Here is a 21,777-nt window from a genome sequence, read left to right on the forward strand (position 1 = left end):
CGGGGAACATGGCATTTTAAAATGGCGGGGGGGGGGGGGGGGGGGGGGGTCCTATGAATGCGCCCACAGATTGAAGGAGGCAGTTTCAGGGAAAGGTAATGAGCAGTTGCTGCCCTGCCTTTGCACTGATACAGCAGCCGGATCTGGCTGTTAAAGAGTGAAAAAAGGGAGAATACAATGACCAGAGGCCAGGCTGCCTCAACGTGAGAGAAATAAGTGGACAATGTAAAAAAAAGCCGTTTAATTTCGCTCTTCCATCTGAAATGGGGTCTGACAGCCCCTCACCCCTCTGTTTAGCTTCCTCGTGCAGCGGTCAGTTTCTACCGATTCAGAGGAACTGATGGTAGAATCGTTCCTCATCTCCCCTACACCGATCAACAGAGATTGAAAATCTTACACCAGCCGCAGCTTCCAAAAAGCATTTTCTTTTTTTTTAAAAAAAGTGTGCTTAAATAGTGGGTTTCACACTCCTGTTATGTTTACAGTTATGCTGCCACATCTGGGTAAATCAGCTGAGTGTTGCTGTTTATTCAACCAGTAAAGAGAACTGACTGATCAAGATAAGGTGGCAGCAGATAATAAATAAACAACAATTTGCATTCAAACAGCACCTTTAGTGTGGTAAAACGTCCCAAGGCGCTTCACAAGAAAGTTAGCAAACAAAATTTGACACCGAGCCACATGAGGAGATATTAGAAACAGAAACTACTGGAGAAGCTCAGCAGGTCAGGCAGCGTCTGTGGAGAAATTTGTAAACAATTTTACAACACCAAGTTATAGTCCAGCAATTTTATTTTAAATTCACAAGCTTTCGGAGGCTACCTCCTTCCTCAGGTGAACGATGTGAAAGGAGGAAGGAGGTAGCCTCCGAAAGCTTGTGAATTTAAAATAAAATTGCTGGACTATAACTTGGTGTTGTAAAATTGTTTACAATTGTCAACCCCAGTCCATCACCGGCATCTCCACATCTGTGGAGAAAGACAGAGAGTTACCGTTTCAAGTCGATGACCTTTCGTCAAGTCTTCGACCTGAAATGTTAACTCTGTTTCTTTCTCCACAGATGCTGCCTGTCTTCCTGAGTTTCTCCTGCATTTTCTGTTTTTATTTCAGATTTGCAGCATTTTAGGAAGATATTTAGGACAGGTGACCAAAAGCTTGGTCTAAGAGGTAGGTTTTAAGGAGCGTCTTAAAAGGAGAGAATAATGGAGGGGGCAAAGAGGTTAAGGGAGGGAATTCCTGAGCTTAAGGCCCAGGGCAGCTGGAAGCACGGCCGCCAGTGGTGGGTTGATGGAAATCGGGGCTGCACAAGAGGCCAGACTTGGAGGAACGCAGAGTTCTCGGAGGATTGTCGAGCTGGATAATAATCGCGAGGGCGAGGAGGGATAGCGATTTGCACAGAAAGTACTTCCTTTCTTCCCACGCCCACCTCTCCGGGACGTTCCTTCTCCCTCGGGTGACCTGACCCTTCAGCCCCCTTTCCCTCCGATTACGAACTAGGCACGAGCGTGCGCAGTTAAAACTGAAACAGATTCTCATGTGAATAAACTGTTCCCAAACAGTGAAAAGAAATTAACAGTTTGTCCATTTATTTTTAACCATTTTTAAAGTGCGCTGAGCATGCTGTGCGGTAACTAGCGTCGTGCTGCTACAAAAACGAAGGGGAAAAGTACCGCTGTGTCCTTGTTGGGGGCGTGGGCTCGCGGTCCTCAGAGAGAGTTGAGGCCCAATTTCCTCTTCAGGTACTCGTATAGTATGTAGCTGATGCAGACGGATGGAATGGCCTTGATCAAGTTCGCAGTAAATCCACGGTAGAACCCTAGCACGCCATTGTTGACCAGGATATGCCGAAAGTATTCCCTCATTCTTGGCTTCCTCTCTCCTTTTCCGATGACTAATAAAACAAACAACAACAAAAAAAAAGTCGATGTCTGGGAACAAAACGGTCATTTAAAAATAAACATGAGCAAAACTTCCTGTTGGATTTTATTTTAATTGAGATTTTTTTGCAGCGTAGGGTAACATTTTATGTTCTCCTGCCTGCACGCTGCGGGTACAGAAGGCCGAGGAACAGCACCTCGCCTTTCAATCAGGCACTTTACAACCATCCCGACTCAACACTGAATTCAAAAACTTCAGATCATAACCACTGCTCCCATTTTCTCGGACAGCAGGTGCTGGTAATGGTTCTGCTGTTGCCATTTACACCTCCTCTGGCCCCATCTTTTGTTTCTTTACTTGTCCTATTGCCACTCTCCTTGCCTTGCACCATCATCCCTTTTGCTATTTAATCACTCCTGCCCTCCACCCTTCCCCTTTGCCTGACTCTGAACTTGCTTACAAACTGTTAAATCTCTAACGCCTTCCAGTTCTGACGAAAGGTCATCGACCTGAAACGTTAACTCTGTTTCTGTCTCCTAAGATGCTGCCTGGCTTGCAGAGTATTTCCAGGATTTTCTGTTTTCATTATAAAAGCTCTAAAGGTTGGTGTTAAGGGCTGTATAACAAGGCTATATAATGTCTCCATAATGGAGACACGCTAGTGAGACTTGAGACCATTGGTGCCTTATAAGGATATGGGGGCTCAATGGATGTATTTTATCCAGCTCATGAAAGTATTCCTAGAGGCCTTGGTCTTGAATATGAGGAGTAGGAAATCCTATTGCACTCGGCTGTGCTGTTGCAGTGGTGAATCACTGGTCCAGGTACACCAGCTTGGGGCTGCTAGTTATCAATAAAAAATTTTAGCAATGATTTTATAGTTGCTGTTATCACAACTTGCATTTATGTAGTGCCTTTAACGTAGTAAAAACGTCCCAAGGCACTTCACAGGAGCGTAATCAGACAAAATTTGACACTGAGCCACATAAGGAGATATTAGGGCAGGTGACCAAAAGCTTGGTCAAAGAGGTAGGTTTTAAGGAGCGTCTTAAAGGAGGAGAGAGAGGTGGAGAGGTTTAGGGAGGGAATTCCAGAGCTTAGGGCCCAGGCAGTTGAAGGCACGGCCGCCAATGGTGGGGTGATGAAAATCGCAGATGCACGAGAGACCAGAATTGGAGGAATGGAGAGTTCTTGGAAGGTTGTGGGGCTGGAAGAGGTTACAGAGGTAAGGACGAGGCCACGGAGGGATTTGAAAACAAGGATGAGAATTTTTAAATCAAGGTGTTGGTGGACCAGGAGCCAATGTAGGTCAGCGAGCACAGGGGGTGAATGGGACTTGGTGCGAGTTAGGATACAGGCAGCAGAGTTTTGGATGAGTTCAAGTTAATGGAGGATGCAAGGTGGGAGGCCGGCCAGGAGAGCATTGGAATGGTCGTGTCTGGAGGTGACAATAGCTTGGATGAGGGTTTCATCAGCAGATAAACTGAGGCAGATGCAGAGAAGGCAAGAGGAGATTTAAAAATCAGCAGCAGGAGCTGGGACTTAGCTATTTAATTACCACAAGGGCTGGAGAAGCAGAGCAACAGAATGAAGTGGGGGCAAAACGGACTTGTGGACGGCAGCAGGTGAATTCTGGTCGCTGGAAGCTTGTAAAATTGACCCTCGTCTTATACAAGATAATCGATTTTTTCCATGTTTTCTTTGGGTGGGTTGTTGTATACATGAGTTTATGTGGTATTCACCCATAGATACTTGTGTGTAAAGTGACCATGAAGAGGGAGAGGCACAGGTAGGGAATCCTCAATATCAAATAAGCAAACCAACGGCCGGCCCGGCATCGCAAACCTTTGCTCCCTGCCCCCCTCACCTTCTGCCTGCATGCGAGTGTGGATCACCATCAGTGGGTAACTGGCCAGCTGCCCAACTACATTCGAAGTCGTGGCGCTTCCCACCACCAGCAGGATGTTGGGTCCCTCATTTCCTGTGGTGTATCTCTGTATCCATAAGTTCTTCAGGGTCTGAAAGAACAAAATCGGGACTCTCAAAAGAAACGCCATTCATGGGCCAAGAAGGCAAATTGTACAAATAAGGAAGAGTAAATATGTACTTGATACAAGTTGGTAGTGTGTAAGTAAACGTGGAAGTTGAAAGTAAATAAGGGATTTGGTCTAATTGTAGATAATCTGTTATAAAGTGTTCTGCATAACAACAATTTGCATTTATATAGCGCCTTTAACATAGTAAAACATCCCAAGGCACTTCACAGGAGTGTAATCAAACAAGAAATTGACAACGAGCCACATAAAGAGACATTAGGATGCTTGGTCAAAGAGGTAGGTTTTAAGGAGCAACTTAAAGGAGGAGAGGTAAGTAGAGAGGCGGAGAGCTTTAGGGATGGAATTCCAGAGCTTAGGGCCTCAGCAGCTGAAAGTTGGGGCTGTGCAGGAGGCCACAATTGGAGGAGGGCAGAGATCTCAGAGGGTTGTAGGGCTGGAGGAGGTCACCAAAATAGGAAGGGACGAGGCCATGGAGGGATTTGAACACAAGGATAAGAATTTTAAAATCGACCTGGACCAGGAGCCAATATTGACCCCCCCCCCCCCCCAACCCCCAGGATATTGATGGTGGGGGATTCGGCGATGGTAATGCCATTGAATGTCAGGGGCAGGTGGTTAGGCGCTCTTACTGAAGGCGGCCATTTCCTGGCACTTGTATAGCACGAATGATACTTGCCATTTATAACCCCAGCCTGGATGTTGTCCAGGTCTTGCTGCATGCGGGCACGGACTGCTTCATTATCTGAGGAATTGCGAATGCAATCATCAGTAAACAGCCCCACGATACGAAGAAAAGCAAGGGAGTTCTCCTGGTGTCCTGGCCAATAATCCTTCAACCAACATCACTAAAACAGATTATCTGGTCATTTATCTCATTCCTGTTAGTGCGACCTTGCTGTGCAGAAACTTGTAAGTTAGGAAACAATGCAACAACAGTGAATACACTTGAAAAAGTACTTAACTGGCTGCAAAGTGCTTTGGGGCATCGTGAAAGGTGTTACATAAATTTTTTTTTCAAAAGTTCAACAGGACCAATCTGTTTCTTCTGTAATACGCGCATTGTGAGATTTTCTATGTTAAAATCGTGTGTATAAATGCAAGTTGTTGATAGTATACACAGCTACTCTTTTGCATCTGCCCAAAAAACACATCAACACTAACCTCATACACAGCCAAGTCTATACCAGCATAGGGGATGATCCCCAGGATATTTGGGACATAGCCCCTGTAGAAGGTGGAAATTCCTTCATACAGGAATATATTCCTGACATGGGCATAGAGTTCTCTCGGCTCCCCTGTCTTTCGTAGCGTCATTCTTGTTTTCAGCATCTGTTAGAAGTAAAACCAATTGCAGAGTCACTCATTCCAATGATTCACATCATCCAATTTCATTTCATTATGAGTTTAGCAATGAACTGAAGGGTCCAAACAAGGGCAATGCCACTTGTCAGTGGTCAGCTCTTCCTCATACTTTGATTGAAGTTCAAACTCCAGGTACAGTTTTCAAAATGGTTGCCAGTTACTCAAGGCCATGATACTTTATTCAACATCTTACATTGTAAACGAGGGGCCCTTGCGGGCGGGTCCTCCAATCGATGCCTTTCCCCTTGCGCAGCTCGAGTGTTGAAATCATTAGAGTGGTGCAAGTCTCTCCAGAATGTGCAGCAAGTACAGAAATCACTAAAAGCTACTGAACAGGTACAAAAAATAATTTAAAAGGCTAATGGAATGTTGGCCTTTATCTCAACTGGGCTGGAATACAAAGGATTGGAAGTCATGTTACAGTTATAGAAAGCTCTGGTTTGACCCCATTTAGCGTATTGCATTCAATTCTGGGCACTGCACCTCAGGAAGAATATATTGGCCTTGGAGGGGGTGCAGTGCAGATTCACCAGAATGATACTGGGGCGAAAAGGGTTAAATTATGAGGACAGGTTGCATAGACTAGGCTTGCATTCCCTCGAGTATAGGAGATTAAGGGGTGATCTAATTGAGGTGGTCAAGATGATTAAAGGAGTTGATAGGGTAGATAGAGAGAAACTATTTCCTCTGGTGGCGGGGTCCAGAACATGGGGGCATAACCTTAAAATTAGAGCCAGGCATCAGTGGTGATGTCGGGAAGCACTTCTTCACACAGTGGAAAACTGGAACTCTCTTCCCCCAAAAAGCTGTTGAGGTTGGGGGTCAATTGAAAATTCCAAGACTGAGATTGATGGATTTTTTGTTAGGCGAGGGTATGAAGGGTTACAAAATCAAGGTGGGTAAATGGAATTGAGATACAGATCAGCCATGATCTAATTGAATGGTGGAACAGGCTCGAGGGGCTATAAGGCCGACTCCTGTTCCTCTGTATGAACTCTTGTTCATTTGAAATTCCTCTTTCAGCAGATGCATAACCCGTTTCAAATGAAACAGGTTAACACCTTCCACTGAAGTGGCAGAGAAAGGAACTTCAGACAATGCCGTTCATCCATTAGCATCTCACAGCCCACACCTGTGTGTGGATCACAACCAGCTCCATCAATTTATCCAAAATAAGTCCCCAGGTTATCGTTCAAAAGCGTGAACTCCGCACCAAAACGTTGCTGTTCACTTTCCTCTGCGATGGGACAGTTTGAGACTTGTGCACTGAACCAACAGTAAACAGCCGGTGGCGGTGAGCTGTGGTCTATATTCTAGGTCAAGTTCTTGGGTTGAGATTGCTTTTAGTTTTTGCAATCAGAATGGTTCTGAAAATTGATAATTTAAGAAACTGAACCCAAACCCCAGAGTCTGAGGATTAACGTGATGTTTCTCACTGCAGGGACTCTGGAAAATTCGAGTCATTCATTCGGAATCGGACAATTTGTTGGTTCGCTCCACAGCATTGGAAGAAAGTCTGGGTGGTCAAGTTATGATTCCTTTTATTGTTGATGGGTGGAAGTTTTAAATAAGCAGTGATAATTAAATTTTTAATGTGTACGTGTACTTGCTAACGCTTACCTGAAGTATTTCTGCAGTGATTTAGTGGGTCTGCTTGCATGCGTTTATTTGATGACAGCTATCAAAGTGAGATATCTGTTCTGCTGGAGACTACAAGGTGTCCTCCCCTATTACCTTATGAATTTTTTTTTGAAATAGTACTGTATTATCACACCAGACCTCTCCAAATTAATGCAAACACTTGGCCTCCACTAAACATCACATTGAAAAACCATTTAACGTAATAAATTATTTTTTCTTACCTCGACTGGAAAAGTGGCTGTTTGAGAGAATGCACCAGCCATCGACCCTGCGAGAAATCTTTCTTTCATTCCCAACTGTTCTGAATCACCTGCTAATAGATTCTTTAACTGTGAACACATTTCAGAAATAAAGTTATAAACCTTAAGGAAAGTATATCCAGTTTGCTCTGTAACTTAATACACCATTTGTTACTTCTCAAAGCATAAAGTCCAGAGTGAAAAAAAAAATTATTCCACCCATCAAGCATACTCCATCCAGACTCTTAATATTCTATCATGGACTTTCCCCTACTTTTAATGCTAAGTTCCTTCCGCTATATCCCCTAGAGAGAGAGAAAAAAAAATCAAGCAGCACAGTTAATATCTCTATCGTCTTCAATTTGCCTTCTCAACAGATGCACTACTTGACTTTTCCAAGTCAAGTAGTCATGTGGCCTCTCATATAGCTCATAACATAATGGCTGCCATCTCCACGCACAAGAACTCTTTCAAAATGCCCATGTTCATGTGCCGAATGCTCAGGATAGCCTACAAAGTTGCTGTCTATTCATTTAAAAAGATATATTGTAATAGATAAGTTCATTGGATTGAAAACTGACAAGTCTCTAGGCCCACACAGTTGCACTGAGAAATGGGTGAGGAATTTTGAAATGCATCGGTCATAATCTTCCAAGGATCACTGGATTCAGGAATAATGCCACAGGATTGGACGGGAGCAAACATTAGACCGTATTCAAAAAAGGGAGGAAGGGATAAACCTAGTAACTACAGGCCAGTTCATTAGTGGGAAATTGCTAGCATCCATTATCAGAGTCATAGTAAATTAGCATTTGGAAAAAAATATAAACTAATTAGGGTTGAGATCTTGTGTGAAAGATGTTACGTCTAACCAACCTTTGGTAGAATCTTTGAGGTGGTAGATACAGGAGAATAAATGGATCTCTTATGTAAGGAGTCTTACAACACCAGGTTATAGTCCAATAGCTTTTTTTGAAATCACAAGCTTTCGGAGGCTTCCTCCTTCGTCAGGTGAGTCACCTGACGAAGGAGGAAGCCTCCGAAAGCTTGTGATTTCAAATAAAGCTGTTGGACTATAACCTGGTGTTGTAAGACTCCTCACATTTGTCCACCCCAGTCCATCACCGGCATCAGGATCTCTTATGCACAGATTTAAGATGTTTAAAAGAGAAAGAATATTAAGGAAAATGGCATAAGGGAGGTGAATTGGGATTAAAAGTATGAAGGGTTGTGTTTAGTTTGGCCTGTGCCTTTAAGACCATTACTCGATAACTAAGTGGAGAAGTGGTCTAAATAGGCACATTCTGAGGCAGTGGCATAGGCAGGTTGGGGGAGGGGCAGGGTGTGTGTGCAGGGTCGGCATACACCCCTTGAAATTTCTATGATTTTATTTTTATTGGACCACTTCACCTTTTGAAAGGAAGTGCCTTCGATCACTTGATAGGACACCAAAACGACAAGTGTTCTTTCAGAGCTGGTCAGTTCCACAATTCAACCAGTGAAAACCCACCAGTTACGCTCGCGCTTTCAAACGATCACTTGGATATTGCAGTGAATATAGAGGTAAAGTGACACACGACCAGCTCTTGGACTTCGTGCTTCAGAGTTTTCTACTTGAACCTTAAGTTGAAATTCCTATTTCAAAAATAGACCTTTTGAAGTAGTTTTATTTGTTCTGGCGAACTCATATCCAAACATATTCCACCCCCCCCCCAATTCACCCTCCAAAAAAATACATCCTGCCTACGTCAGCGAGTGCCGATTGAGGGAAGTTTCTGTGGACTGACAGCCACTTGTAAATTCTTCACTCCTGCCTTTGGGGGAAGTCAGCTCATCGAGGTCAGAAAAAACTTCAGGGAATGACCAGCTCTCATCTTCTGAATACTTTTTAAGATATTGCTACCTTTATGTATATGAAAATTGAGCCAGATGCAAATGTGAGACAAAATTTTGCAAATGGCGCTTTTGAAATGGCATTTTGAGGTGAATTACATAGAATGTACGGCACAGAAACAGGCCATTCGGCCCAACTGGTCGATGCTGGTGTTTATGCTCCACACAAGCATCCTGCCACCTTACTCATCTAACCCTATCAGCATAACCTTCTATTCCTTTCTCCCTCGTATCTTTATCGAGCTTCCCCTTGAATACATCGATGCTATTCGCCTCAATTACTCCTTGCGGTAGTGAGTTCCAAATTCTTACCACTCTAGGGTAAGTTTCTCCTGAATTCCTTAATTGGATTTATTGGTGATCATCCTATATTTATGGCCCCTAGTTTTGGTCTCCCTGCACAAAACATCTTTTCTACAATTACCCATTCAACCCCTTCATAATTTTAAAGATCTCTATTAATATGTAATTTTGAGGAGCAATGACTGGACCAGATGCAAAACTTACTACACCAACAAATCTCCTGCAGTACTGCTCCTAGTCAAGTCAGATGATACAGTGATCTATAATGACCAGAACATTATACCAAAGACTATGTGTTGTTCAGGTGCTAAATAGCAGCTGTGTTTGACCTTCCCTGTCCCTTCAAGGCCACAAAGTCAAACTATCGTTCAATAAACAGAGCCCCAGGTCAGTGTTTCTTTGCTGTAGGGGCCAGAGAACTTTGCAGATTTCAATGTCCTTGTCTGTTTCAGGTTGTAGCTAAGATGTATCCAACATTTTAAGATTGCTTTGCCTCTGCAACAAAGTGTGATGTCTGGATGCACCAATATATTAGATGGAAAGACAGATTAAATGGCAACAGTGCAAAGCTACAATTAATTATCTTATCGTATGTACCTCCTCATACGCCATGAATTTGAAGGCTAGCTCAGGACCAATTTTGATAATATTAGTAAGATTCCCTCTCCACATTGAGCTGATGCCTCCTTCCGCGATCATTGCCCTTAAGCCACTAGAAATCTTCATCTTATTCTGTCGCGTAGAATACACCTGGGGAAATGGTACAAAAGCCAACTCTTTATTCTGCTGATTACAGGTCAAATAGCTGGTGCTGAATAAAAGCTCAAGGACAACATCCATTACCAACTGCTGCTTAAAAATGTACCAACAAAAAAAATGAATGAATGAATTCAGGCTAATGTATTACCATTGGAGGATACATAAAAACTAATACTGTACTCAGTGTAATTTCATTTATGCATAAATCTGGCAAGTGGTTTTAAATATCACAAGGCTAGAACATTTGAACAAAGTATGATTTACATCTATGCGTCAACACTGGAGCACACCACATCAGCACAGGATATCGAATATCTACATGTTCCCTGATGTTCACTTAAAATACACATAACAAATAGTTGAATGATACCAGAACTGAGAGGTTATAACTATCAGGAAAGACTGAATGGGCTGGGGCTCTTTTCTATAGAAAGGAGAAAGCTGAGGGGTGACCTGATAGAGGTCTTCAAAATCATGAAGGGGTTTGATAGGGAAGGTCTAACATCTGAAGCATAGAATCATAGCACAGGGGGTGGCCATTTGGCCCATCGTGCCTGTGCCGGCCCTTTGAAAGAGCTATCCAATTAGTCCCGCTCCCGTGCTCTGTCCCCATATGAGCAAATTGGCAGCATGGTTCTGACGTTTAGCATCTCTGCATCAAGAACTCCCTGTGGGAATTCAGGTTAATGCAGCTGTTTTACAAATTGCCCCAGCCAGAGGTCAGTAAACTGCTGGTTAATTTCAGGCTCCAGGACAGAAGAACCTAAGATGAAATGCCTGGCTTACTTTCTCTTTTAATATTAAAGGGTATGGTGAGCAGGCAGTTGAATGGGATTGAAATGGGTGGAGAAAAGAGACTTATTGGGCTGAATGATCTGTTCCTGTGCCGTTAAAATTATATGGAGGTAACTACGACTCAACGTCTTAAGACCTGACCAGGTGTGATCAGAAACCTCGAACCAGATGCCTCATCTTCTGCAAGCCTTGAGAATAATTATCTGAACTTTAAGACCCGAGTGCTCTTGGATTTGGTGGACTTATCTGCCTGAGAATAGCCACCTAGTCAAGATATATTTTCTCTCATTCATTACTTGCAAGCTAGAGAGGGCACAAAAGTCACAGGGTGACTAGCACATCCCCTTTTGGCTTTCGGTTGAGTGCGGGTCATGCTGGGCTCCAATTCCCCACATTTGCAGAAACCAGCTCTCTTAACCCAACGAGCTCATAGCTGCATTTTCCTAGGTCTACGATATCGGTCTCCCGTACATGAGAGAGGAGGACAGCAAATGAAGGGAGACTTGCACAATAGCTGAACTCCTGTAATATAAATGCACCTCATGATAGACAATGAGTCCAACATTTTGGGTACACCAAAAGTTTAGTTATAACTTAAAATAACTAAAAATTAGAAGCAAATAAAACTCGGTTTTCAACAGAATTAATGCACTCAGAAAGCATAAATGACTAGAAGAATGAGAGGTGATCTCATTGAAACATACAAAATTCTTACAGGGCTCGGCAGGGTAGATGCAAGGAGGATGTTTCCCCTGGCTGGGGAATCTAGAACCAGGGGTCACAGTCTCAGAATAAGGGGTAAGCCATTTAGGACTGAGATAAGGAGAAATTTCTTCACTCAGAGTGGTGAATCATTGGAATTCTCTACCACAGAGGGCTGTGGAGGCTCAGTCTTTGAGTACATTCAAAACAGAGATTGATAGATTTCTAGATATTAAAGGCATCAGGGGATATGGGGATGGTGCAGGAAAATGGCGTTGAGGCAGAAGATCAGCCTTGATAGCCTGCTCCTGCACCTATTTCTTACGTACTTATGACAAGTTTTAAATTACAGGCACAGCAGCAATGTAAAGTCCTACCTGCATCAGCACCCTTAGACGGTCGAACGGAGCAGTCACGGTTCGTGAAACACCTCCGGCTGTGCCTCCCGCAATCAGCTGGTCCAACCACTTCTCCGGCACCTTGTTCTCCAAGAATTCCTCACAATTGGTTATGTCATCATTGATAGAGAAGATCTGCCGGGGTTGGAGGGGGGGGCGGGGGGAAGAGAGGAAAACATTAAGGTGGTAACGTGATTTTTTAAAAATAAACTTTATTGGTGCTTGCACAGCCCTTGCAGGTTTAAAAAAATAGTAAAAATGAAAAGTATTGGCCCAGAAATTGCTTAAATAAAGAACGGTGAGCTCAACGGTGCGAAATTGAGGAGCAAGTTCCGGAGTTCGCACACGCGCAGTGAAACGCGGAAACCCAAAACTTGCTCCTCCTGGTTCGCCAGCGATCTGACAGCTTTGCATTAAAGGGATATCGCCGACTGCAATCAACAGAATCATTGGACCAGCACCAACTTGCTCTCCTGCCCAGCTGAAAAGTAATTAATATCGCCACAAAACAGGTACGCTTAAAAATACCAGGTCTAAACTAAGTTTTAACAGCACGGTAAGTCATCATGACTGCCAAACAACTAAAAATTAACTTTTAATAATTTGGAAACTCATTAATCCTTATGTTAATAGATTTGTCATTAAATTTTTTTAAAGTAAAAAATATTTATTTTTTTATTTTTTCCTCCTATCTCTTATTTAATTCTATTACTTCTTACCCTCTCTTTTCTTCACTGTCTATAATTGTTTTTACAAATGATTTTAGAGTTGTACCTTTCACTTCCTGGATTTTACACTCCAGCTTGTGGAAACTGTTCACAGCTTATCAAAAATGCTGTAATCTGTTTGGTCGCCCATAGGTCCTAGGTTTGCTGGAGCTAACACTGGGCTCTTCTCCACTTCCTATTAGAGGACGGCCCGCAGTATAGACCGCGGTAAGTTAATGGGTTAGTATAAATTTATGGAGCGGCGAGCACTGTTGGTTTGTCGCTCCATGCAATTTCTGGCCATTATAGATGTAAAATACTCAGTGTAGCACAAAACCTCCAAAATGTCGCCACTTGTGTTGAGTCTGTGTCACTGAACTTGGATCATATTTTAGGACTGAAGGAAACCAACATCTGTGACGACAGTAAGGATGAAAGAGACGGCAACATTCCTACACACAAACCTCATCCAACTTCTACATCCTCTTGCATTCTTCTCTCTAGCTTGCAATACCATGATATTTCAAGGGAGATTCAATGATCCCAGGGTTAACTCTTTTTTCTAACTGATCTCAAAGCACAATGACTTTCTGACCCGATTCCTACCATTAAGTCCTGATCCCTTCCATTTTCAGCTGTTTCAAGATACTGTTTTATTTCAGATTTTATATTTTAATTTTAATAATCCTATATTGGATAACAGACATCACTGGACTTCAAAGTAATTCATTGCATGCAAAGTGCTTTGAAATGTCTCGGAGAGACATAAACTGCTGTGTAAATGTAAGTCAGTCTTTCCACACTATGGACTCTGGATAAATGCATGCTTGATTTAATCATGACCCAATCACTCACACTGTACATAACTGAGGATTCATTTCGGATACACTACTTACACTGTTGAACCTCCAGATGTCAATCATACTTATCATGTTGTCCTCTACTTCTGTTATGTAGATCTTATGCCATTCATTCCAGCCAGTGGTCATATAGTCATTTTCGTCCAAGCTGATTAATTGCAATAATAGAAAGAGCAGTATTTGGTTTCTTGACATGGTCTGTATTGTTTTTGTAAATACATAAATTTACATGCTGAAAGTTAAATTTTTGTATTTATTAAACGTTATGGCACAGTACGTTCACAAAATTGTGCTTTTCCAATGTTAAAGGTCCCATGGCACTATCCGAAGTAAGTAGGGGAGTTCTCCCGACATCCTGGTCAGCATTTGTCCCTCAACCAATACCAAGAACAATAGATTAATTGGTCATTTATCTCATTGCTGTTTGTGAGACCTTGCTGTGCACAAATTGGCTGCTACACTTGCTTACATTACAACAGTGACTGCACTGAAGTACTTTATTGGCTGTGAAGCACTTCGGGACATCCTGAAGATGTGAAAGATCAAGTGCAAGTTCTTTGCCTCTAGAACCTAGATTCAGATCATCTCACCTCTCTGATGGTTGTGAGAGTCCATAAAGTGAATTTGGGCAGTCTCATCCCCGTTCCGAATGGGCATTGGCTAACAGTGCAAAATAATTTCTACACAGTTCTCCCTCCCTGGTGAAGATCATGACATGCTGAATACCACTACCGCCTATTAGTGACAAACATCTACTGAAGTCCAACCATCCATTCATTCATAAATCTCCATAGATTCTATCCTTCATGGAGTGTTGCAAGCAACTGATCATCTCAAAATGATGGAGAAGAAACACATTTAGTGCAGCCATTTAGACAGCACACCAAATATTGCTCCAATCTTGCAATGAAAATGTAATGGTTACATTTCTTTGATTAGATTTAACTATTACCAAAGTAGTCAAGATTTCTTTGAAATGAGGATAAAATTGGGGTACAAAGTGAAGTTTGAGATGACCTTTTAAAATAATGGATAATTCCCTTTTTCTTTTGAAAGCAAGCCAGAAATGTGCACCATAAAAACTTCCTGGTAAGCGTCTACTAATCCACCCAACAGGAAAGCACTGGATACACAATCTGTGAACCAAATAGAACATTCTTCAAATGTTGCCAGTATCTTTTGCTTCGTTGCAAAGGAATAAGCAACAAGTTGAATTCCTTATTTCTTGGGTTCTCCTAAAGTATAATTTCAGAAAATTTATGCTAAAAGCTGGATCAATTTGAGTCAGGCAATGGAGTCTAAAACCCGGGAATCAGTTAGGAAAACCCAAGTGCTGTGACAGGGTCTTAATGGATTTTCTTCATCTATATTTATCTTGTGAATTTACCACTTCATCCCTTTCCGTGCCATTAGGATTTAGTTCATCAGTAAAACGATTCTTGCATATATTTGTATTGACTTACTGTTCAAGAATCTTTTTCGCCTGGTAAATATTAAGATGGATATTCAGTTTCTTCATGAGGCCTATAATCTTCAATGCGCCAATTTTGTCTACAAACATACATTCACAAATTAAATCTGTTACAAAGTAAACTGCCCTTAATTAATAAAACTTGTTTGGGAGGCTGTAGAAAGAAATGGTGCTATAGTGTTATAGTTTTTTTTCTTGGATGTGGGTAATGCTGGCAAGGAGGCATTTATTGCCCATCCCTCATTGCCCTGGGGGATTAACAGTCAACCACATAATGTGGGACAGGAGCCAGGTGTCGGCCAGAAGGACACTGGTGAATCAGTTGGGTTTTTAAACGACAATCTGGCCGCTTTCATGATTATTTGGTGTCGGGTCACAAATTGCCAGATTTATTGAATTCAATTTCACAGTTTATGCAACAGACCTGTGTCTTTCAAACTTTCCTCGCAAGAGACCTCAGCAAATAGTGACACAATCCTGTAAATAACGACACAGTACTGGGGGGACCCCTTTCTTAGGTTTCCAACAGAGAGAATCAGCATCAAGTGGTGCAATACTGAGCCACACAGAACAGGACCCTTTTACTCACTATTTCTGTTCTTTTCAATGCTTCCAAAGCCAAGCATTATCTTCATTTTGTGCATCGCAAGGTATTTCCGGAACTCTTCAAAGTCTCCAGCTTTCAAACCATCCTTTAATAGAGCACATTTTTTTGAAAAGAAAGAAAAAGTTGTTTTACTGCTAAAATTTACTCATCAGCTCAGTGCAGTTCACCTAGGATTAAGGAGGGGGAAGAGAGAGAGAGAGAGACACACACACACACAAAGAGATGAGAAAGACACAGAGAGAAGAGATAAAAGAATGGAGAGCGAGGAGAGAGATTCATTCCAGTCAGGGATGGCTTTGCCCCCAGGTCCCAAAAGTGAGGACGGAAAGTGTGCTAACAAAATACACCACCCTGTTCTCACAGTTTTAACCTTTTGATATAATAATGTACAATAATATCTTTATATTTTTCTAATAAAACATAATTTCTCCCTGGCAATTAAATATTCTTTCAATTAAAAAAAATCACCTTAACTTTTTTTTTGTAGTTACCTATTACAACTGTTATGGTTTATTCTGGTAGACAACTGCAGCAGAAATAAAAATTGTAGCCTAGTGATTCCTACTTGTGTTATTAACAGGGGAGTGCGTGTTAACTCTTGTAGCACAGTCCCCTGCCTGCCATTTTAAGAGGTGTTAATCAATTTAAAATAAAATATTGTTCACTCACCAATGGAAGGTTCACGACTAATGTAGAGAAGCTGGAGCTAAAACTAACAGGGTATTGGGTTGTATTAATAGAACCATTTAGTATAAATCAAAGGACATTATTTTAACACTTTATAGGTCGCTGGTCAGACTGCATCTAGATACTGTGCCCAGTTTTGATCCCCCACATTGTGGATGATCTAGTGGCCTTGAAAAAAAATCCAGAGGAGAGCTACAAGAATGATTCCTATCTTAAAGAACCTCAGCTACTCAGATAGGCTCAAAGATCTTGATCTATTTACTTTAGAGCAGCGTAGACTTAGAGGTGATCGGATAGAGGTCTATAAAATAATTAAAGGGCTGGATACTGTCCCTATTGATAGATTATTCCAGTTTAATATATTGGGGAGGACCAGGAGACACCGGTTTAAACTATATATGAGTAAGAATAGACTGGATGTTAGGCAGTTCTTCTTCTCCCCCCAAGAGCGGTTAACCTTTGGAATACGTTACCAGCTGTGAAGGGTGCTGACTCTCTTGTTGAGTTCAAGAGGGAGTTAGACTGGTTCCTGACTGGGACAGAGATCGCATCAAATGCAAGGTAAGTGCCTTTAAAGATAAAACTTGGCCCATGTGATCTCCTGGACTGCTTTCGATTGCCTGTGGGGGTCAGAAGACAATTTTCCAGCGTATTCTCCCTAATTGGCCCTGGTTTTTTCTCTCCCGCAGGTGATTACATGGCTGGGGGGGGAGGGGGGGGGAGGGAGGAGGAGGTGGTGTTTAGTCAGGATGTTCCAGCCATCGTGTTGTGGGAAAATTTTTCCAACAACGTTCACCTGAGGAAGGAGGAAGCCTCTGAAAGCTTGTGAATTTAAAATAAAATTGCTGGACTATAACTTGGTGTTGTAAAATTGTTTACAATTGTCAACCCCAGTCCATCACCGGCATCTCCACATCTGAATCATGTACACAAATCACAGCAGTCCCAGTCTCATTAGTATATTTATTTCCACTGCATCAATTTCTAAAATGTACAAGTCACACTTTCATACACAATTGTGTCCGACAAATAGAGAGAGCAATTTATACACCCGTGCTCCTTGGAAGTTGCCAATATTAGTGCTAAATGCTGAACACATTTGTATGACATTCTCTTGTCTGCTGTTTTAGCACAGGTATTAACTTCTTGGTTTTAAATGGGGCAACGCTTTGCTATAATAGTGGACACAGCAATATCATACAAACACGCATATCACCAACAGTAGTTTCACAGCTACAGAGTTTGTAACCAACAAAATAACTAAAACGTGGGACTGAATTATTTACAGGTATGATCTGTTATTTGTCCTACAGTATACTGACAATTTGTAATAAGCTGGCATCCTCACATTCAACAACACTATACCTTTGGAATTTCTTCCAGCCCTTTGATTAATTCCGCAGCATCCACACGACCATTCCGGTGCACATCTAACTTCTTGTAAAGGTTTTTCCAAATATTGTGCTTAACTATTAGTTCATCGGGAGTGCCTCGTTGAAGGAACTCTTTCATAAACGGGAACATTGTGATGGCTCCTGAAACACAACAGAGGAACTTCCAAACACTCCACCATGCTTCATTTCACTCTTGCTCTTTCAGTTAACCAATAAATGCTGTCACTGGTACTTTAATTTGATAATTAAATATATTCCTGTTAAATGAACAGTATTAGTAGTTCAGGTATAAGTGATCACACAACTTTCAACTTGAATGGGTATCAAGTCCGTTTGCCTCTCAGACTCTCATGGCTAGTTTCATCCATTCACCAGACAACAGCCTGTTGCAGTAATAGCAAATAATTCCGTTTCAAGGAAGGGGCAAGGGAAGTAGATACCATCCACCTGCTTCTGACCAACTGTAACTACAGGGGCATCAGTTGGGGAGGTCACCTTTGGGCGTCAGCTTGGCACAGTTGGTAACACCCTTTTCTTTGGGTCAGAAGAATGCAGATGAACACAGTCTGAACGGACATTCTGGTGCAATTCTGGTTGCATTGTCAGAGGTGTAGTCCTTCAGATGGGCTGTTAAACTGAGGCCTCGTCAGCCAGCAGAGGTGGACATTAAAAGCTGCACTGGAAAGATGGTCGGGTTGGTACTCTGGGAAGATCAAATGGGATAAAGGGACTTCTTCATCCAAACAACTTCGGCTTTAATTTTACTGCATTAACATTACATGGTTCTAAAAACGCATTTAATTTCACTAACTATAAATGCTGATTAATGATTGACTGTACTAAGCTACTGGCCGGTGGCCCAGAAGATCCATTCACATGCCAATGCACATTTATACTCCCCACACCCAGGAAATGTTTTGTGGAAAGTGTTTATGAACTCCCCCGATACACACTTGTGTATAAAAGATGCATTCTGTGTTGTTTACTTTGCTCTTGTTGGCAACCAATGATACCTACGAGTTCTGCCATCTAGTGATGCGGTTTCTTCAAGCCTTCCTCTGCAAAGTTCCTATTGACTGAATACTTCCGATTATCGGATAACTTTTTGGTAATGAAGTTATTCAGCGTGAGTTTAAAATGCAGGTTCAGCATTGGTGGGAGCGTTGCGAGATTGATTGGAGGAGGGCAGCCTCACATCACTCGAGTTTGAGCGCCCCTGGATTTTCAACCCAGTTTTAAAAAGCACGCAGGGATCCGGTGGCCTTCCTGGACACTTTGTAAGTTTACACGGAATTTATTTGCATCGCACCTGCACGCTCAAAGTTTGGGGAGCGGAGGTCTGGAGAATTGGAGCAAAGCAGGCGCCAGCAGGGTAAATAAGGTCGCGCCAGGCTTGAACTTTTATTGTAGCTGCCTGATTCATGCTGCCCACTGTACAGTACTAACAAGTTTAACAACAGAAAACTGATAGCCAATAAACTGAATTCCCCCATTCTCCCTTCCCCAAACACACACTAATGATTAGGGTTTGCTTAAATAAAAAACAAGAAATGATGGAAATACACAGGTGGTCCATCAGCACCGGCCAAAAAAAGTTTTACATGCGGACCCTTTCGTCAAAAATCGGAAGATAGTGGGACTGTTTTTGGACTAATCAAAAAACGGGGGGGGGGGGGGGGGATGAAGAGAACGGTCAGGAATAGTGATTCCTTTCAAGGAGTCAGTTAATAGATATTCTGGAATGCAAACTGGCTCTTTTAAAAGGTCTGGGAAGTGGTGAACGCAGGTGAATGATATACGATCAATACTAGTTTGCTTTGCAACTAGATTTATATCTATATATATATATATATATACACACACCAGCAAATCTCCCATGGTAGTCCTCAGAGTGTGACAAGAAATTGTGTTGAGGAAAAGTGCGACAGGAAGCAAGTCTGACACTTACAGGGAGAGTACATTATAGGCAAGCCTTTTACTATATTAATAGATAGATGCGGGTAAGTAATAAAGGCGCAATGATTAAATAGCCGAACAGTGGCACGCTGAGGTTCTGGAATGCTTTCAGTATATAATCCCACCGTTATCAAAAGTTATCAAATATTCCGTGCTGAATTACCGTACGAGAGAACCTGCGATCCTTCCTTGGTAAATAGGCAGTCAATGATGTGATATCGTCTTGATGCCATTACATTTATTCGCATCACACTGTAAATGCTAAAATCTCACCGACTGAAGGCGTCTTCCATTTTATTAACTGAAAAGAGTTTTTCATTTATCTTAAAGATGTCACAATGCTGCAGTGACATCGCACTGGATTCAACCACAGGGGAGGGGGCGGAACCAGATGAACAGCACTTTGCCAGTGATAATCTCGATAATGATTTCAGTGGCGTAGTGCATTACAGGTGTTTACTTCATTTTGATACCAGCGAATAATGGTCAGCTTGGTTCAGTGGGTAGTACCCTCGCCGCCGAGTCATAAGATTGTGGGTTCAAACCCCACTCCAGGGACTTGGGCAGATCTCAGTTGACACAGTGCAGTAGTTGGAAGTGTCATCTTGGCTGCATTGTTGGAAGTGTCACTCTTCAGACAAGACGTTAAGTTGAGGTTCTGTTTTATCTGTTCAGGTGCAGGTTAAAGATCCCACAGCAGTGCTTAGAGGGCAGGGACTTCTCAGTGTCCTGGCCAACATTCCTCCCTCCAACTACCAACAGAAACAGATTAACTGGTAATCATCACGAGCAACTGAAGCTACCTTGATTGTTCTGTACACCAAGGAACAAGGCGCTGTAACCTTTGAGGGACTTTACTGGAAATCTGACCATGTCATTGGGTCTTCCTCAAAAGAGTCAAGGGTCGTTAGGCAAGATTTTTCCTTTGAAAACCATGTTGGCTGATATTTACTAGATTATTCTCGTACAAGAATCTTTAAGTTTGATTCCATTATTGATTCCATTACTTTACCAGATATTGATAAGATAGTTGGGTCTGCAGTTTTCACCCTAAAAGGCTGTTTAATTTCGAGAAACTAAGAAAAGCTGGAAGGAGTTTTCCATTAACTTGGATAAAGCTTGAAATTTAAAATGGGTAAATTAACACCTTGTGGACTTCTAAATTTTTGATAAGTGTGTACCATTTGTTTCTGCAAACGGTTTTAAGTGTAAATATCAGTTTTAGCTTACACCAGTCAACAACTTCCACTTAATGCAGCACTCCTCGTTTGCTGGAAGACTTCTGAAACTCTTAAATGATTGTGATTACATACCGAGACGCTGAGCATGGCAATAGGGAGAGGCTGGGATCGGGAACTGAAAGCTCAGTGCAAGAGAGGGGTTTTGAAAGCAATAACGGAGGTGGCAAAGCAGAGGCAATTTGAGCAGCGTATTCCAGAGGGCAGCAGCGTAGTGGCTGAATGAGTGAATGGCTGTCAATGGTGGAGCAAGGAGGGAAAGGTTGAGAACATGCAACGATAGAGGAGCTGAGGCTGGAAGAGGTCACTAGATAAGGTGGCCGGAGGCTGGGGAGAGGTTTGAAAGCAAAGACAATAATTTTGAAATCAACGCACTGGGCGGCGGAAAGGTCGTGCTTGTTAGGAGAGGATGGAGATGAAGAGTGTGAGACACCGTGCAGGACGAAGACGTGGGCTGCAGCTTTTTGGGCGAGTTGAGGTGGGGAGGTCAAGTAGAAAGGTCGAGTCAGGTTCCGAGTATTGTATTTTCCATCTTTCAAGACAGGAAAGTGAGAATATTATATGAATTATAGTCTAGTGTTACTGAAAAATTGGGTAATTGTTAATCCTGGGCAATGCAACCCAAGTACATTCTTCAAGAGCATCTAGTGTAATTAAAAGAGTAACAATGTTGAAAATGCCCAAATGCTAACAGGCACATTTTCCAGACAGAATAGCAGGGAGGTTTGCTCCCTATCTAACCTTGCTGTACCTGAACTGGGAGTGATTGATGTTGACACTAAGTGGCTAAAGTGAAAAGTTTTCCATTGTCCAACACTAACATCTCTCAC

At 42.2% G+C, this 21,777-nt stretch overlaps 1 protein-coding gene across 1 annotated transcript; it reads right to left on the reverse strand.

Moving 5' to 3' along the window:
- Window positions 1-1,564: 1,564 nt before the first annotated feature.
- Window positions 1,565-20,036, reverse strand: LOC137304021 (mitochondrial adenyl nucleotide antiporter SLC25A24-like). Its single transcript, XM_067972421.1, has 11 exons — window positions 19,873-20,036; window positions 17,725-17,894; window positions 15,655-15,757; window positions 15,058-15,145; window positions 13,631-13,742; window positions 12,007-12,162; window positions 9,971-10,123; window positions 7,160-7,267; window positions 5,097-5,264; window positions 3,746-3,896; window positions 1,565-1,891 (listed from the first exon to the last, which is right to left on the reverse strand). The coding sequence occupies exons 1-11, from the start codon at window positions 19,955-19,957 to the stop codon at window positions 1,707-1,709; spliced, it is 1,479 nt and encodes a 492-aa protein (XP_067828522.1). The 5' UTR covers window positions 19,958-20,036; the 3' UTR covers window positions 1,565-1,706.
- Between the last annotated feature and the right edge of the window lie 1,741 nt (window positions 20,037-21,777).

This window comes from Heptranchias perlo, chromosome 36, assembly GCF_035084215.1.
Source record: "Heptranchias perlo isolate sHepPer1 chromosome 36, sHepPer1.hap1, whole genome shotgun sequence".
NCBI lineage: Eukaryota > Metazoa > Chordata > Chondrichthyes > Hexanchiformes > Hexanchidae > Heptranchias > Heptranchias perlo.

Excerpts from the sequence above, each read along its gene's own strand:
- LOC137304021 (XM_067972421.1), bottom strand. The coding sequence starts at position 19,957 with ATGCGAATAAATGTAATGGCATCAAGACGATATCACATCATTGACTGC. Across the intron at positions 10,124-12,006 it reads GTCTAAGGGTGCTGATGCAG|GTGTATTCTACGCGACAGAA; the intron begins GTAGGACTTTAC and ends CCATTTCCCCAG. Across the intron at positions 1,892-3,745 it reads CACTCGCATGCAGGCAGAAG|TCATCGGAAAAGGAGAGAGG; the intron begins GTGAGGGGGGCA and ends TTGTTTTATTAG.